This window comes from Brachyhypopomus gauderio, chromosome 15 (genome assembly GCF_052324685.1).
Source record: "Brachyhypopomus gauderio isolate BG-103 chromosome 15, BGAUD_0.2, whole genome shotgun sequence".
Taxonomy (NCBI): domain Eukaryota; kingdom Metazoa; phylum Chordata; class Actinopteri; order Gymnotiformes; family Hypopomidae; genus Brachyhypopomus; species Brachyhypopomus gauderio.
Genome location: NC_135225.1, coordinates 14,518,694 through 14,535,541, shown reverse-complemented (window position 1 = coordinate 14,535,541; position 16,848 = coordinate 14,518,694). Strand labels below are relative to the sequence as shown.

Genomic DNA, 16,848 nt, shown 5'->3' with positions numbered 1-16,848 from the left:
TTCAGTTTGGTGGAACAGGCGGTCAGCTCTTTGAAGTTGCGGGACATAGTTGGCAACCAGGGCATCCGCCGACAAGGCCTTGGCTCTGCACAGTTCCAAACCTGGGGAGGTGCAAATACAGAAACCAGGAGAGGCATAGTGCAAGCAGAAGTAAGGAGCAGAGAGGAGGAGAAGCGAGTAGCCAGAGCAGTGCAGCAAGGTTCCCAGGGAGCCTGGACAAAATGGGACTTGCCCAGGCGCAAAGTCACATGGAGGGATCTGTGGCGCCTGGAACCTTATCGCATCTCGTTCCTATTACGGTCTGTTTATGACACCCTCCCCTCCCCAGTACATCTGCACATGTGGGGTCTAAGAGAGGATCCACTTTGTAAGCTGTGCGACAAGAGGGGGACCTTGGCCCATATACTGTCCGGGTGCAAAACATCTTTAACCCAGGGGCGGTATAGATGGCGCTACGACAAAGTACTCCTCTCATTGGCAGACACCATAGAGCGGGAGAGGGTCAAGAAAAGACCAGCCAACTCAACGCCTCAGAGAGCCATCACCTTCGTTAAGGAAGGAGCTAGACCTGTACAAACCACCAAAAGGAAAAGAACTAGCATTCTCCACGCCGCAAGTTCCTGGGAGATGAGGGTGGATCATGGGAGGAGGCTGCAGTTTCCGGAAGTGGTGCAAACATCCCTCTGCCCTGACATAGTGCTGTGGTCACCCAAGGACCAGAAGATAATCCTGGTTGAGGAGGCCCAGGAAAGGAAGACTGCAAAGTACCAACAGCTGGCTCAAGACTGCCGAGATAGAGGCTGGCAGGCATGGGTCTTCCCTGTGGAGATAGGGTGCAGAGGCTTTCCAGCAAGGTCTGCATGGAGTTTTCTTTCTGCCTTGGGAATGGATGAGAACAGCAAAAAGCAAGCAGCTCGCAGGATGGGGGAGGAGGCGGAACGTGCCTCATGCTGCATCTGGAGCAAGAGAGAGGAGGAAAGCTGGAAGTCAGGAGTAGATGGGCAGTGAGCTGGCCACTCGCTGCAGGCCCACCAACTGGAGGGTGTTGTGGTTAGGGCCGAAACACCCAGAGAAGGTTGGACACCACCTGATGACATCTGCTCCTGGCCTAAGGCTCCAGCTACCTATTAAGGTAGCTGAGGAAGGCACCTTCTGTGTATTAAACAAGTTCAATGAACAACCATAATTTGTTGTGATTCACCTCAACCAAAATTTCCATTGCTGTTGAGTTCTTTTTGGCATGGAGGTGGTTGCCAACCCCACCAGTGCAAATACATTCAGCAGGTGATGGAGGAAGCTTGAGGTTATTTTGTTTTTCTTTTTTTATTGTTCATGTGTTTACAATATATACAGAATGTGTTGCTGTAGTGTTCATACAAAACCAAAAAAAAAAGCCCCTTCCCCTTTTAATTGCGGTTTACTTTATGGTGTACATGTACTGAATATGCAGAATTAACCTCAATATTTATGAATATTCATGTATATGTGAGACCTCTGACAGACCTTCACAGCAGACTACAAACTAAACACTCAAACACATTGTAGTAGTGTTTTCCATTTGTCACTTCAGTGTGTAGTAACATATATGAAAGGCTAATCATCTGATATTTGTGTGTAGCGTTTAGATGTAAAAATATGGTTTTGGCAAGAGTTGCAAGAGGTTTGGTTGAAGTGTTTGCTTTTTCCAAAAGTCTGAGATGTTTTGCCTGTTGTGTGTGTGTGTGTAGCATTGGTTGCTGTGCGTTAAGTTTCAACAAAAAGATAAATAATGGCAGAAATTGGTCTTTGCAAAAAATTTGTATCTGCAAAAAACTGTAATGACATATCAGCTTGCAAGGCCAGTGACAGCAATGAAGTTAAGAAACTGATCTACACTCTGTAGAACTGCATGGAATGAATGTTACGATTTAAACATGTAGGCTACTGTCTTTATCTTAATCTGGTTTCTCCTCCTAGCGATCCAGAAGCTCTTTGCAGGATCTGTATAACGTAGGCCGATGCTAGTCACGTTGCAGTGGCAATTCAGTTGATTATTGATTTTTTTCATGGGTCCACATTAATCCCATCCTCTGTACACACACAACCAAGACTCCAATGTAAATAAATCACCTGCTGAAATGCCTCTTTTTCAGAAGCAGTTTGAAGGAAACTGGGTAACCTAGGCCATCAACAGGTAGATACACCAAACCCCGCCTACAAATTCAGATCACATGGAACTCAGCCAGGACCCAAGCTCAGCCTACAAATTGAGATCAAATGGAACTCAGCCAGGAAACTCCATTTTCATTCAGCCACTCTGAAACAAGACACCAACAAGCAGAGAAGATTTCAGTAGTTTATTTTGTTTATGTTTAACAATCCAAAAAAAAGGGGAAAATTCAAACCAACAAAATCAACAAACTAAGCTCTAAACTAAAATCATGGTAAAGCTGAACGGTGCCCGTTCCCCCCACGCTAATGTAGATGGTGGAGTCTGACCCACTGTGTGAGGACATCAGACAGTGCCCCCTGTTGGGAGGGCGACCTTCATTTAGGGTGTGACGCCGCACCTCAGGTGAGCTGGGTCGTGTGTGGCCTCACATGCTTTTCTGTTAACAATCACAGCTAGCTTGAGGGCATCTTCTAGATTCATCCATTCATACACACTGCTTACTTCATTAAGTATTTCGATAAGCACAGTATAGGCCATTATGGCGGTCAATAACACAGGAAACTATAGTTTTCAAACCCAAATCACACTTTGATGAGGGCAATTAGGTAGGTCATAATTAGGTTGAAGGGACAGTAATTAGAGTTGGGCGGTTTTTGGTATACCATTAGCATAAAGGGGCAATGCATCATTGACAGAGTTCTTAACCAATAGAATCAAAGTCCTTCAGAGAGGGAAAAGAAGAAGACAAGCAGTGTCCTCGGAGATGAAGATTGTCCCAAAATGATTGCAAAGTACAAGCTATCTGACACAGAAGATCTCAAAGAACATTTCAAATATAGCGCTACATCAAAACTGTACCTCCAAAATTAGTGCAAAAATATCAGTTTAAAGAGAAAAGGCGTGTCAGATGATCCTCACTCCATCTGCTTAAGCTCCTCCTACAGCTGCATTCAAAGCCACGCCCACTCACCACCAGCATAATCACATGGGTGTTGTTGCAAACTCTTAAATCAAAAGGGGGAACAGATGAAAAATTAAAAGCAAATAAATAAAATGGTTAGAAAACAAAATAAATAAAAAAACACCAGAGAAGGGCTGTAAGTGTCCTCAGTAATTCAATGCAGTTGAATGAATACTTAAATATGAAAGCACCAGTGAGCCACTGATCCTCTACTGGAGTCTGTAGGGGCTTCTGTAGGGACTACGTGTCCAAGTGGTAATGGTGTGGATAATGCATCCCATGCAACTCTCCTTTCCAACTCAAGTTCATTATTTCAAATGAAAAAACATTTAGCAGACCAATGTGTGATGTGCACCATGCACAATTAAAAGTCTTTTAACACAGCTTCCTGTGGGTTTGTAAGCATTTAAACAGCTGTCACATTAAAACTTTAGGCACCTTTTCCTTCTTTGACTGAGAAGACACTGTAAACAAACGCAGAGCTCCCCGTGAGGCAGAACCACCACCCAGCACGGCAGAAGAGTGGGTGTACCAGCAGTGTTTCTCACAGGACTGCCAGTGTAATACAGAAGAGTGGGTGTACCAGCAGTGTTTCTCACAGGACTGCCAGTGTAATACAGAAGAGTGGGTGTACCAGCAGTGTTTCTCACAGGACTGCCAGTGTAATACAGAAGAGTGGGTGTACCAGCAGTGTTTCTCACAGGACTGCCAGTGTAATACATGGGGGAATCAGACCAAAACACACAATTAACAAACGAAAGACACTGCCGCCAAGTAAAGCTCGACTGCCATGAATCTGAGAAAAAAAAAAAAAAAAAAAAGACCAAAACCAAAGGCACTATTTTGCTAACATGTGACCCACCGAACATAAAAGGTCTGGAGCACTGTGCTGAGAAACAAGCAAACCCAAAGAGCATGTGCTGTGAAGTGATCTACTGCTGCACGGTTTCCACGGCTAGGTGTGTGGGAGCCCTTCACTCATCCCTGCTTACTGGTCAGGAATGGTTATTAAAACAAGGAGGAAAAAGATTGAACACTATGAAAATAAGTGTTTCTTCAGGAAACGGAACTGGAGAAATCGAAGCTGCCAAATCTGTCCAGCTGTCCATCTGTCACTGCATTTCATTATCATTTTCTTTAATGAACTTTGTTCCCCATTTTGTCACATTTGTCCAGGAGTCAGGTTCTGGAGCCTTCCTGAAGAGAATGTCTGTTTTTCCAGCATAAATTTTTGATTACTCAGAGATATGAAAAAATTGCAGACAAATTTTTTGTTGGTCACAGCAGATGGGTTTAAACTGAGGACCATCCGGAGTAACGGCAGCTTAACAGGCTCTAGTGAAGGATGATCTGGAGAAGATCCAATAGCTTAAAGACTGGAAGGTTCTGTGTGCAGGTGCCTTCTCTGATGAGAGAACTACCAACTCTCAGTGTTCTTTAACAAAGCGACAACAGTTTAAATCAAAGAATAAACATGAGAACAGGTGTGAACCATCCAACAGAATCACTTCAAACAGCTCCACGGTAAGAGGTAAACACTGTATAATGTATGGAGTCTGCCTTAAGGAGAAGCCTTCACTGAGATTTGTAGTCCTCTTCTATGGGCATAGTCTCTGCTCCAGCTCACTTCTTATGAAATTAACTTTGCTGAAAGTAGGAAATACATTTTTCAACTTGGGTCAGAGCATGCTCAGATCGGCTCAGGTCGTAGCATGCTCAGATCAGATTTGGTTGGACCGTGCTCAGATGGGTTGAGCGTGAAAAATGTGGGTTAACTTTGCGGGACTGCTTGAGCTGTTCCTCTATTTTGACAGAAGACAGACACTTGGCTGATGCACCCGGAGCCAGAAGGTAAGAAGTATAATACAAAACAAGAAAGAAGTGGGGGGAAGGGATTACAAAAAATGGTTATACATGTAGACACATGTAGACTACATCTTTTTGTTAAGAATGAACTTGGTGCTATTTTCAAGCAGCAGGTGGCGCTGTGCTCAGCGGCGCTGCGCAGAGAAGCGGGTCTCCCCCTGTGCTGGGCCTCTCGCGGAGCCGGGGCCAGGTCTGGGGGCCATGCCCCCTCGTGGGGGTGGGGCCCTGCTGTCGCGATCACGTAGCCCTCCGCTTCCCATAATGCCACGCGGTCCTCCTGGGCCACGGTCCGTCCGCCTGGAGTCCCGACGTTCATCAGACGCTCCGCTCCGAGCCTCGCGCTCCCGCACCAGACGCGTCTTTTTCTCTTCCACGTTCAGCCGCACCTCACCACGAAACATAATGGGCTAGAGACAGAGAGAGAGAGAGAGAGAGAGAGAGAGAGAGAGAGAGAAAGAAAAGCACAGGAAGGGACAGAGCACACCTGGTTCTGAACATGCTTCATCTCTGGACCACTCCTGCATCTGATTGTTTGCTGATCCTTTGTAGATAAAGCTGCCCACCCTGAAACTGACACAAATATGCTAATGTGTTCTGATAATAGAGCACTTTGGTTGGTAAACAAAAGGTCCCACCTACCTTTGCACCCAGAATCCTCTGCACTGGTTCAGAGTCATCAAACACCACAAAGCCAAAGTTGGGCAGCCTCCCTCCGACACCTTTGGTGTTGATCCGCAACTCAATGACGTTCCCGTACGCTGGGGAGCAGGGAGAGAGAGAGACCAGACCAGGTCATCGCCATGGGGACTCACTGCAGACTTTGGCCCGGCTCCCATAATGACCTCCAGACCCAAACCCAAACCCCAGGTATAGGCAGAGTGGAACGTGTGAAGTTCTCACAACAGTGTGGTGACTAAAATGTTTTTTGGCAATTTAATTATCAAGTCAAAAGAAAAATCCAAGACCAGAATTTGAGGCCCATGGCTGAATATCTCTGCTGGTATTACAGGTCTCCACTATGCTGGAAGTATACTCTGTGCTGCCAATATCCCAAATACATCTGCATTTCTGAGAAAGGACTAATGTCCGAGTGGTAATGACCATGGTGAATACCAAGCTAAGCAGCACTCACTCATGAAGAAGTCACGGAGTTCACTCTCGCTGATGTCATGGGGCAGGTTACCCACGAAGAGCTGATGGCTGTCAGGGTAACGAATCATCCTCCCTCTGTCCACCTCTCCTGGCTCCGCCCTCTCTCCAGGCTCCGCCCTCCCTAAAACAACATGGTCACATGGTCAGGGTAGCGAATCCTCCTCCCTCTGTCCACCTCTCCTGGCTCAAGCTTCGCCCTCCCTAAAAAAACTCACCATTCGCAACATTAACCTCTGGCAGAGCTAATCCCCAAAACCACTGACCACTGGTGGTCAGTAGCAGCTTATCACAGTAAACATTAATCACAAAAGTCATCACCCTTATCCAAAACCAGCTGAATAAACCAACTGGCAGCAGAACCCAGCAAAGCACCTTCTTTCCTCTGCATTAGCAAGGAAGTGACATAACAGCTACTTCAAGCCCAGTGAAACGGCTTCCAGAGGGAGCAGCAATTTAAGTGTTAATATTGTAATGTAGTACAAATATTCTGAGACTATAATGAAACAATATACTGTAGTTTTTTTTTGGCCTGCAGTATACCAGAAGCCTAGAATTCTGTTACATGAGGTCGCTGTTTCATATTTTTTTTTATACAGTAAATGTTAAAAAGATAAAAAAAACATTTAAAATCACAAGTAAGCTTATGTCTAGACAGTAATACTAGTGTTTGTATGTTTACCTTTACCAGCCTGAGATTCTAAAGAGGTGCCACCATCTGTAAACACAGAAAAAGAGAAAGATATTCAGGGAACACCAACAGCAGCACCATTATACATGGAACAAGGAGCAGATATGAATCGAGTCCAGTGCACGTGGTATCCAGAGACACCAAACACAGCCAGCACTAGGCGCCATGACTCAGAGCACACGGCTAAGCTTAAACCACGTCTAGCTTCACCACGCACTCACTCCTGAAGTGTGGCACAGCTGCTGCTGGGTTCAGAGTATCAACCCTTATAATGCTCAGTGTGGAGGCGAGTTCTCACCAGCACGGGGCCCCCTAGAAGACAAAGGAGGTCGGTCACGCGCGCGTTGATCACGTGGACGGTTAGGGGCAACCGATGCCTCAGACTTGGCCTCCACCCTGGACTGGAACACACACACACACACGCACACGCGCACGCGCACACACACACACACACACACACACAATTTTTCTGTTATACTGTTGAGGGACTTCTGAGGGAGTCCATAAAGTTCAGCTGGTCCTCAAAACTATTTCAGACCTATGATGGCACAGTGTAAATCAAAAGTACAAGTCATCATGACTCTTGGACTTATTAATTCCTCTAAAAAACCAAGTGTAGTTATGTAAAAATATCCATTATTTATTCCTCTAATAAACCAGGTGTAATTATATAATGCTGTTAAAGTTTTCACTAGCATAACAGCTTGTGAAGCCAGTTGCACCACACCTGCTCATGCAGGCGTGCATATTTTAATATGCAAATTCTGAATTAATGACTCGTCCCCCTCATCCTCATACAGCACGTGGTTCTTCACCTGACCCACAGGCATGGGCGTGGCTTGTGAACAATACCACCGTCAGCGCTGTAACCTCAGACGTCTGTGGTTCCTGCTGCATTAATATCAGCCGTCTCGCCCGAGACGGGTGGTTGACTCAGGTGTCATCTCACAGGTGTGTGTCACCTGCCTGCACACCTGAGTGCCCAGTCCCCGCACCCTCTGCCAGGACTAAAACACTAGCGCCACATCACAAAGGCAGGCATGAATGTTTCAGCTGTCCACGGCTCCTCTGGACACCACCCTGGTCTTTATAACGCTCCCTGTGTGTTAATAATTAAGGAGGAGGAAGTTGGCTGGGTTAGTAGGAGTGCCCTGCCTCAGTGATCCTCCGAGAGGGGGAGGTACGGAATACCAGCTTCAGGACAATCAAGGAGGGTCACCTGTGAGGTTGTAACCTTGACCAGATGGGGCGGGACACTGGTGCACGGGCCAGTCCCACTCAGAGGCAGCAGGTTCTTACTGGTGACAGACGCCCAGGAGGAAGTCTACAAAAAAAAAAAAAGAAACCACGAACGCATGAACATGCTTTCAGGAACTACAAACAGCAAGCATACTTCTCAGAATATGTCCCCAAAAACTGGGCGAGGACGGAAAGCAGGAAACTGGCTGGGCTACTTTGTTATGTGGTTCTTAAAAACAACAGAAAGTGGCGTAAATAAAGGTACAACACTGAAGCAATTAAGAGCCGAGAGTCAACAAGTTAAGAGGTTTCAGTACTTTGGGAGGTTCCTGCATCTGAGGGGCAGTCTCAGAAGGAACTGGAGAAGCAGCCTTCTCTTTCTGATCTTCTAGAGTCTTCTCCTGCACTCCCTCCTTCGGCTCCTCGATGCTGGTCTCCGACACAGGCTCTGTGTCTGCAGCAGGGTCCTCCATCACCTGCTCCATGCCGTTGCTGGAGGGTGGAGAGGAACGCTCATGTCTGACCAGCGCATCAACACACCTTTAACCCCATGTGTTGTCCTCACTTTTGCAACCACGGCTACTTTGTGTACATGACTGGAACGTAGGTATTCAAATGACAGCAGCTGGTTGAGCTTCTTTAAATTCCAGCTGCTCCCTTTTACGTAGAAGTGTGATGACAACAGGGTGAATCAGTTTCACGGGAAACACATCAAAGCATCACACAAAGCATACACGCTGTGTAACATGTATACGTGTAGGTGCCCTCATCGCTGCCCGTTGTGTAACATGTATACGTGGAGGTGCCCTCATCTCTGCCCGCTGTGTAACATGTATACGTGTGGGTGCCCTCATCTCTGCCCGCTGTGTGACATGTATACGTGTGGGTGCCCTCATCTCTGCCCGCTGTGTAACATGTATACGTGTGGGTGCCCTCATCTCTGCCCGCTGTGTAACATGTATACGTGTGGGTGCCCTCATCTCTGCCCGCTGTGTAACATGTATACGTGTGGGTGCCCTCATCTCTGCCCGCTGTGTAACATGTATATGTGTGGGTGCCCTCATCTCTGCCCGCTGTGTAACATGTATATGTGTGGGTGCCCTCATCTCTGCCCGCTGTGTAACATGTATATGTGTGGGTGCCCTCATCTCTGCCCGCTGTGTAACATGTATATGTGTGGGTGCCCTCATCTCTGCCCGCTGTGTAACATGTATATGTGTGGGTGCCCTCATCGCTGCCCGCTGTGTAACATGTATATGTGTGGGTGCCCTCATCTCTGCCCGCTGTGTAACATGTATATGTGTAGGTGCCCTCATCTCTGCCCGCTGTGTAACATGTATATGTGTAGGTGCCCTCATCGCTGCCCGCTGTGTAACATGTATACGTGTAGGTGCCCTCATCGCTGCCTGCTGCGTAAGTGCAGTGTACCAGCCTCCTACATCTACACCCAAACACAGACTCCGGCGCTGGGGTCCTACCTCACTGGGCGGGGCTCAAAGCAGTTGGAGGTGTGGCCAGTGTTGTGCTGGGACTCCAGAGAGGTATGTGGTTCTTCCTCCTCTTCTTCCACCTCCGACTCTAACAGAAAACAGCGAGCAAGAGAGAGCCAGACGTGTTAGTGGTGAGAGCACCAGTAATCGAGTAATAGCAGATCAGCCAATCAGTAAAAAACTCACCTTCCTCCAGTTCAGCCTCAGAATCCCCAAACACCTCATCCTCATAACGGAAGATGTCATTGTGAACATAGAACTTATTGTCCACGGAGCCCTACACACACACACACACACACACACACACACACACACACACACACACACACACACACACACACACACACACACACACACACACACACACACACACACACACACACAAATAATGAAATGAAGCATTAAAGTGAACTCAGCTCGCCAACAGTAATCACAGGGGAGTACGTAAAATGAAGCCACACCTCCGGGGCCAGGACGAAGGTCTGCAGGAACCTCCTCATTGGCTGCCCATTGTTAGACAGCTCTCCCATCACCTGGACGACCACGCCGTCACTCAGCGTGGCGTGGGCATCTACGTGCCGGATTTTAGTGTGGCACTCGCTGAACTGCAGTGACATCACCTTCTTGTGGATCTCCTGCGGAGGGGAGAGGATGGATGTGGGGTCAGCGGTCAGCATCTCTGGGTCTGCCCAAGGTTACACCTCAAGCTGCACCTGTGCTGCTGAATACCTGTTCAAACACACCTACATGTGCTGCACTAAAACAACCAACCCACAGGAGTCCTGCTGCAGGCCTGTGGCCGTCCTGCCGAGTGGAAACCACGTGATTACAGCATAGCTCAACACACAAGCTTGATCTTCTCTCTATTATCTCTGCTTTGATGCATTCAGGCCCAACTAATCACAAACTTAATCACTTCCACATGGGCAGAAGCAGTGTACCCTGCTGGACCGGCTGCTCTTGAAGCCATTAAGCCTGCTATTCCTGCTCAAGCCAGTGTAAGTATATGTGAAGGCTTAGAGGCCTGGTGTTACTTTCTACGTGGTGCTACACGTTCTCCCAGCCAAGCTGCCCAGAGACCGCCAGGCTGATCCGAGCTGCCTTTATCCAGTCAGGCAGGCGGAGGACACTCACCGCCTGCCCGTACACAGCCTCCGACAGCTTTCCGTCCGAGTCCAGTCCTCCATGGACGTAGGACGAGTTCCTCCCATAGAACCTGTGTGAGGAACATTCACCATGAGCGCTACGTGCAGCGATGGTAGTGATGGAAGCGGCAGGTGACACATACGTGCGAACACCGTCACCTGTGGAGGAAGTCTGGGGCCTTGTTGAGCACGGTGTAGTACTGCCTCACAAACTCCCGGCCCACTAGCAGCGGACTGGCCTTCTCCATCACCATTTCTTTGCCAACGAATCCGGAGTCTGCAGCACAAGAACAATAGCTGTAGTATGCACACCAGTATGCAAATGAGCGTTGTACGAAACACAGTAGTAGCTATACGTTTACACACTACAATATGGGCTGGAGATGGGAGGTGTACAAATGTCCTCAGTGACAGGAGAGGAGAAGGCACTAGAAAAAGCGAATTAAACAGATCAGACTGGGCTGAGACTACTGGACTGATTTAAAACTAGATGTGGTAAATAACGCAGTGACCAGTGCACCTGATGAAGAATTGGAGTGATATGAGCTTATCGTTTGATGCGTGAGGACCTGGTGTGGTTGTGGATCACTGCAGACTGGCAATGGCACTGAATACAAAATAAACTTAGTTGCAAGTTACAAAAAGATCTTACTAAGGCCAGAGGAAAATTTCTGCATCTTCCATGCTCAGTAGGAGACAATGGAGGTGCAATGTTTAAGAGAGGATTTTCAGAGGTGTCCACAATTTTAACATCAGCATCTCTACTGGTTAGCAGGGTTTCAGTTTCTATTTTAGAAGAATGAAAACAGGAATTTGTCCAGTACAGCAAGGTAACCACACCTGGAAACCCCCTGCTGATAAAATATCTGGGCCTATAGCTGAGTGCCTGAGAAATAGGTCATTGTAAATTGTACTAAAATAATGTAATGTAAAAAAGCCCACAACCTAACATTTTTCCAAAATCATTCGATGAAATGTATTACAGAATTAATTGTAAAAACATAATTTTCTTTACATTGCATTTTCGAAATGGTCGTGCACTTGAATCTACAATCTCAAAATGTGAAACGCACAAAGTAAATTCGGAGTCTTGTGTACGCACGAGCTGAAAATGCCCAGGAGGAAAACAAAAACGAAACCGCTTGATTAAAGGAAACGAGGTAACAGATCAAGATCAATACGCACCACGATCGACGGCAGACACGGTCTAGCGTCAAGCTTACAGATCACCAGCAGTAGCGCCTCAAATGTTTCGCAAAATTATTTTAGCAGCCATTTATTTTGCTCGGAGTTTCACGTCCAGTTACGGGCGGTGACGTCAGCGCGTGACGTCGTCTCTCTTCCTCCGTCATCGCGTGCGGCGACATTAACCACTGACTTATAACGCAAAATATATATAATATTACTGCTATAATCACGCTACCGACGACGTGGCGAATAATATCGGTTAATCACACGGGATGTCTGCTGAAATGCCAAAGTGGAAAGTGTCTTTAACACATTGTCCGGTCGCAGGGCAGTTGGCTGGCAGGGTTGGCAGTGATGTCAATGATAAATGCTGTGCGCTTTTAACCTGCGAAAGGACGAGATGTGCAGACAACCAGCTCTGTACTAACGTATTATCAACCATCGGTGCCATAACGGCAGCAGTTAGTGAAACAATTAGACAAACACGCGTGAAATACAACCAATGACCAGATATATTAATGATCTCGCTGGCTACAGTATGAACTGTTATGCACTTTAACTGTGGGGTGAAACTAGACGTAATGATGACCATGGCCATCCAGTTGCACTGAGAAAAGTTCCCCAATTACCGTGACAAATAAATGAGCAAAACATATCCGTAAACTGCAGTTTTAGCTAGTAGCTAGGGTTAAGTTAGCTAGCTCTAGTTAATTTACGGCTTAAATAACACGAGCCACCTACCTTTTGATGGACCTGTCTTATTAATCACAGTGACTAAATATTAATCACGTCCACCACACGTCGAATATATTTCAGATGGTGTTGCTACCTAGTTATGTCTATTCCTCATGTACGACTCCAACCCAACGTCCAAAGTGGTCGCCGTTGACCTTCCTAACTGGATATCCCGGGTTATAACAGATTTTGACAGCGATATCTTCAATTTTATTGTCTAACCCCTGTAATCTGTGAGAAGAGCCCCGTCACACGGGCGAAGCCAATCAGCCTCTTACACTGATACGACTGTGGCGGAGCCCGGAGCACTTCCTGCTGCCGCCCGGCACCGCTACAGCGCCGGGACACTCTAACACTTACTTTGTCTTGACATATTTATTATTATTTGTGCTAATATGATACACAACAATTTAACAAGGATAACAGGTGAAAGGACAACGTGAAAAGGACCATCAAAATATTGAGAATCCGTACTTCCCTGTGTAACATTTTTTAGATACCGACTTATGTGATGATAACTCGATTTTTTAAAAGATTTTGAGAACAATTTGATTTATTACACGTGTATGAAAATATGTTTATGAGCAAAATAAAATGTTTAAATGCATTAAGGATTAATGTGGGTTCCCTTTCTTTCTGTGAAACGTAAGAGACGAGGAGGATAAAGAAGTGTCGTGCCTTGTTTCCGTCCTACTTTTAAACTAGGGGGACCTGGCGTCATCTCGGGAGAAATCTCACCTATCTAGCTGGAGTTTATTTTAGTTTATTTTATTAAACGGCGATTTTATTTCTATGCATGTTGAATATATAGTACGCTATACGCCCAGGACGCTTATGTAAGGAAGGTCAGGTCACGTATACTCATGAAACATTTACGTTTTGCTAGATATTGGTAGTTAGCTAACACACACAGTCACCCACCCGGGCGGTAGGTCGCTAAGCTAAGCAGCTCGCTGTGTACAGGTCGGTGTCCTTCTCTGTAGTGTCGCCAGTCTCTCCTCAACCTCGTCTCACATTAACACGGGCGTAGTTTGTTGTGCTTAGGACGGAAAGTTACTGAGTCTGACTAAAATAGATAAAAGTATAGTAACATTTCAATATCGGCCGGTTTTGCTGACACTTGGCCTCATCATTACTGTATTTGGAAACCCGAGGACCTCGTTTGATGCCTCTTGTGTTCATAGCTATGGCGGGAACAGTCAGTCTCGAGTTGGACCCTATTTTTCTGAAAGGGCTCGGATACCTTCACTCAAAAAGCAAAGACTCTGCTGAAAAACTAAAAGCTCTGGTGGACGAGTCCTTATCCAGAGGGAGCGATTCAGTCTACCGGACATCACTAAAGGTGCCGGCTGATCTAGCTAACGCCATTCAACGTTCGCTGAAGTTATTTGTAGCTTCTGTGTGGGTACTGAAAATGTTTCCCCTTGCTGTAGGAAACCGAGGTGACCAAGGTGTCGCTACCCAAAATAAACAAACCAGAGACCAAGTCATCATCCAGTTCGTCCTCTTCCTCATCCTCCTCCTCATCCTCCTCCAGCAGCAGTGGGAGCGGGAAGTCCAGCAACTCGGAGAAAATCAAGAAAGAGGCAGAGAAAAGACCTGCAGAGAAGGTGGGTGATCTCTGCTCTGAAATCCTAAACACTCAAATTGCTCCTCATGTTTTTTTATTTTATTTTATCTAGTTCCCAACACGGCAAGTGGTACATACATTTCCATCATGCAGTGTTTGACCTTGAGGAGGCTGATCTTGCCCTTGCTGACCGTGGTTTACGTTCGCTTGCAGGTGCGGGTGGAGTGTGGGGAAGTTGTGAAGAAGCAGCGTTTGGACAGGCCAGAGAGCTGCCCCTCCCCCGTCACCTTCCAACACAAAGACCCGCCCCTCGCCGACTTCACTTACAGCGATGAGACCAACGCTGACGACTTCGCCATGGAGATGGGACTCGTCTGCGTGGTCTGCCGGTCTGTCACGTTAACCAGATTCACACAAGCTGTAATATGCTACCTATACTTTTGATAACATCCTAGCGTGTCACTAAGCTTAAGCCCTCAATCTGGTTGAGCACAGACAGATGACGGTCACTTCAGGCAATCAGCTTGTGGAGTGTCAAGAGTGTCATAATCTGTACCATCAAGAATGTCACAAGCCTCAGGTGACGGACAAAGACGTCAACGACCCCCGTCTGGTCTGGTACTGCGCACGCTGCACCCGACAGATGAAGCGCATGGTGAGATGTTTGCTTTGCCCCCTTTTATGTGATGTACTGTCACGGGTCACATACCCAGGACTGGAAAGCAGATATGGTAGTAGAATGGCCATGGTACTAATCACTTGGAAATACGTACCTTTGTAGAGTGCCGGTTTTAATACATACATACACTGTAGAATACTGGTTTAGTAGTTGCAGTTTAATCTCTTTCACAGTTTTCCTGTACTGTCATGTGCTTGCATGTTTTACATCAGTACAAAGAACCTCTGTGTTAAACCTTGCTGCCAGAACTGAATGTCACACTACCATAAAGTTCTGTAAAAAATTGTTTCAAATAACAACCTTGTAGACTAGGTCCCGTAGACTTTTTAAACGAGCTGTTTCCTTTACTCTTTAATCTCATCGGAGGCTCTGCTCATTTGACCTGCTGCTTTCAGGTTAAACTTGGCTTTGCTTTCCCATCCCCCTGTCGAGCATGTAGTGATGCATTAATGTAATCCGTAATGGAGGTTGTAGGGTTCGTAGGACACATGCTGATGGTGTGGAAGCTGGTGTTTGTGGGACATGTGATGCTAGTTTAATAGTGTGTGGGAGCAGCAGTGAGGCTGTGGATGTGTTTATACTGTACTCCACCAGGTTCAGGAGATGTGGTGTGTTTATACTGTACTCCACCAGGCTCAGGAGATGTGGTGGTGTTTATACTGTACTCCACCAGGCTCAGGATATGTGGTGGTGTTTATACTGTACTCACCAGGCTCAGGAGATGTGGTGTGTTTATACTGTACTCCATCAGGTTCAGTATATGTGGTGGTGTTTATACTGTACTCCACCAGGCTCAGAAGCCCCAGAAGCCTCCTCAGAAGGCGGCACCGGCTGTGACGCTATCTGCTGCTCCCGTGGTGAAGGAGCCTCTGGTGAAGAAGCCAGAGCTGAAGGCCAAGCCGGAGGTTACAGCAGGGTCCTTCCAGGCCTTCAAGAGGACGGAGGTGAAGGTGAGATCCTTGCATCTTCATGTGTCTGCCATTTTGACTCAAAAAACCAGCCACAGGCTTTTAAATAGACCCAGCGCTCTTAAATCCATTCTGGATGAAATGTGATTCTGTTGCCTATGCTATTTCTTAATCCCAGCTCTTCTGCTAAGAGCCTGATAAGAGTGTGTTAGTCTGTGTGTGTTGGTCTGTGTGTGTGTGTGTCTCAGGTGTCTACAGTGGCGTCGGGGAGTTCGTCGGGGAGCAGCTCGTCTCTGCCCTCTGGTCTCACTGGCTGGGCTGCTTTTACCAAAACCTCCACAGCAGGGGCTTCCGGCAGCAAGCCGGGGGCCAGTAAGCCCCCCCAGCCCCCCACAGGACCCAAGCCCATGGGTCTGTCCGCCCTGGCCAATGTGAAGCCCAGTGCCAAAGCCTCAGGGGGCGGTGGAAGTGCTGGCGGTGGGGGGAGTGGTAACGGGAATAACGGTTCGTCCACGGCGCAGCTGAAGGCACCTCCCCCTCTCACGCTGGGCAAGCAGCCTCTGAGCCGCTCGTCCAGCGGCGAGAGCCTGGGCAAGCTGATGGCCACGGGCTCTGTCTCACCCGGGACGGTGCCCTCCGGTGGCCTGGGGGGCAATGGTGGCTCAGGCGTGAATGGCAGTGGAAACGGGGGCGGTAATAGTAGCGCCAGCAGCAGCAGTAACAACAACAGTAACGCCACGGCCAAAGTGTCAGCAGACGGCAAAACGCCGACATCACAGGAGTCCCAGCTGAACGCCATGAAGCGCCTGCAGATGGTGAAGAAGAAGGCTGCACAGAGGAAGCTGAAGAAGTGACCGGACTTTGAGCAAACAAATCCAGAACTAATACTTGAATGTCTCCGTGTAGATGCTGCTGGGTAATATAATGCTCTCTGTGTAGGGGCTGCTGGGTAATGTAGTGTTCTCTGTGGTGGAACTGTGCCTCGTCTGGTCTAAAAGCAACAGCACTAACCTGCGCTTTTAAAGATGCCTTTAATAAATAACATCTTTTCAAAATGTGGAAGAATTCTTTTTAT

General features: G+C 47.3%; 2 protein-coding genes across 5 annotated transcripts; one reads left to right on the top strand and one right to left on the bottom strand.

Annotated features, from left to right (window-relative positions):
• Positions 1-2,321: 2,321 nt before the first annotated feature.
• Positions 2,322-12,904, bottom strand: g3bp2a (G3BP stress granule assembly factor 2a). Of its 3 annotated transcripts, none has more exons than XM_076974447.1 (13): positions 12,623-12,904; positions 10,853-10,970; positions 10,683-10,764; positions 10,010-10,183; positions 9,735-9,825; positions 9,537-9,636; positions 8,376-8,550; positions 8,039-8,143; positions 7,118-7,220; positions 6,811-6,846; positions 6,112-6,252; positions 5,619-5,737; positions 2,322-5,386 (listed from the first exon to the last, which is right to left on the bottom strand). In XM_076974447.1, exons 2-13 carry the CDS (start codon positions 10,945-10,947, stop codon positions 5,105-5,107), a joined length of 1,503 nt encoding a protein of 500 aa, XP_076830562.1. In that variant the 5' UTR covers positions 10,948-10,970; positions 12,623-12,904; the 3' UTR covers positions 2,322-5,104. The 3 variants fall into 3 exon arrangements, with proteins under 3 accessions (XP_076830562.1, XP_076830563.1, XP_076830561.1); XM_076974448.1 differs by having other exon boundaries at positions 12,711-12,904; XM_076974446.1 differs by lacking the exon at positions 12,623-12,904 and adding an exon at positions 11,879-12,036.
• Positions 12,905-13,320: 416 nt separating this feature from the next.
• Positions 13,321-16,830, top strand: ints12 (integrator complex subunit 12). 2 transcript variants are annotated; one of them, XM_076974687.1, is made up of 7 exons: positions 13,321-13,579; positions 13,801-13,958; positions 14,050-14,226; positions 14,400-14,575; positions 14,682-14,841; positions 15,657-15,815; positions 16,022-16,830. In XM_076974687.1, the coding sequence occupies exons 2-7, from the start codon at positions 13,803-13,805 to the stop codon at positions 16,625-16,627; spliced, it is 1,434 nt and encodes a 477-aa protein (XP_076830802.1). In that variant the 5' UTR covers positions 13,321-13,579; positions 13,801-13,802; the 3' UTR covers positions 16,628-16,830. The 2 variants fall into 2 exon arrangements, with proteins under 2 accessions (XP_076830802.1, XP_076830801.1); XM_076974686.1 differs by having other exon boundaries at positions 13,321-13,958.
• The last annotated feature ends 18 nt before the right edge of the window (positions 16,831-16,848 follow it).

Excerpts from the sequence above, each read along its gene's own strand:
- g3bp2a (XM_076974447.1), bottom strand. The coding sequence starts at position 10,947 with ATGGTGATGGAGAAGGCCAGTCCGCTGCTAGTGGGCCGGGAGTTTGTG. Across the intron at positions 9,637-9,734 it reads TGAGGCTGAACTGGAGGAAG|AGTCGGAGGTGGAAGAAGAG; the intron begins GTGAGTTTTTTA and ends GTTTTCTGTTAG. Across the intron at positions 8,551-9,536 it reads TTTGAGCCCCGCCCAGTGAG|CAACGGCATGGAGCAGGTGA; the intron begins GTAGGACCCCAG and ends TCCACCCTCCAG.
- ints12 (XM_076974686.1), top strand. The coding sequence starts at position 13,782 with ATGCCTCTTGTGTTCATAGCTATGGCGGGAACAGTCAGTCTCGAGTTG. Across the intron at positions 14,227-14,399 it reads AGAAAAGACCTGCAGAGAAG|GTGCGGGTGGAGTGTGGGGA; the intron begins GTGGGTGATCTC and ends GTTCGCTTGCAG. Across the intron at positions 14,842-15,656 it reads CCCGACAGATGAAGCGCATG|GCTCAGAAGCCCCAGAAGCC; the intron begins GTGAGATGTTTG and ends GTACTCCACCAG.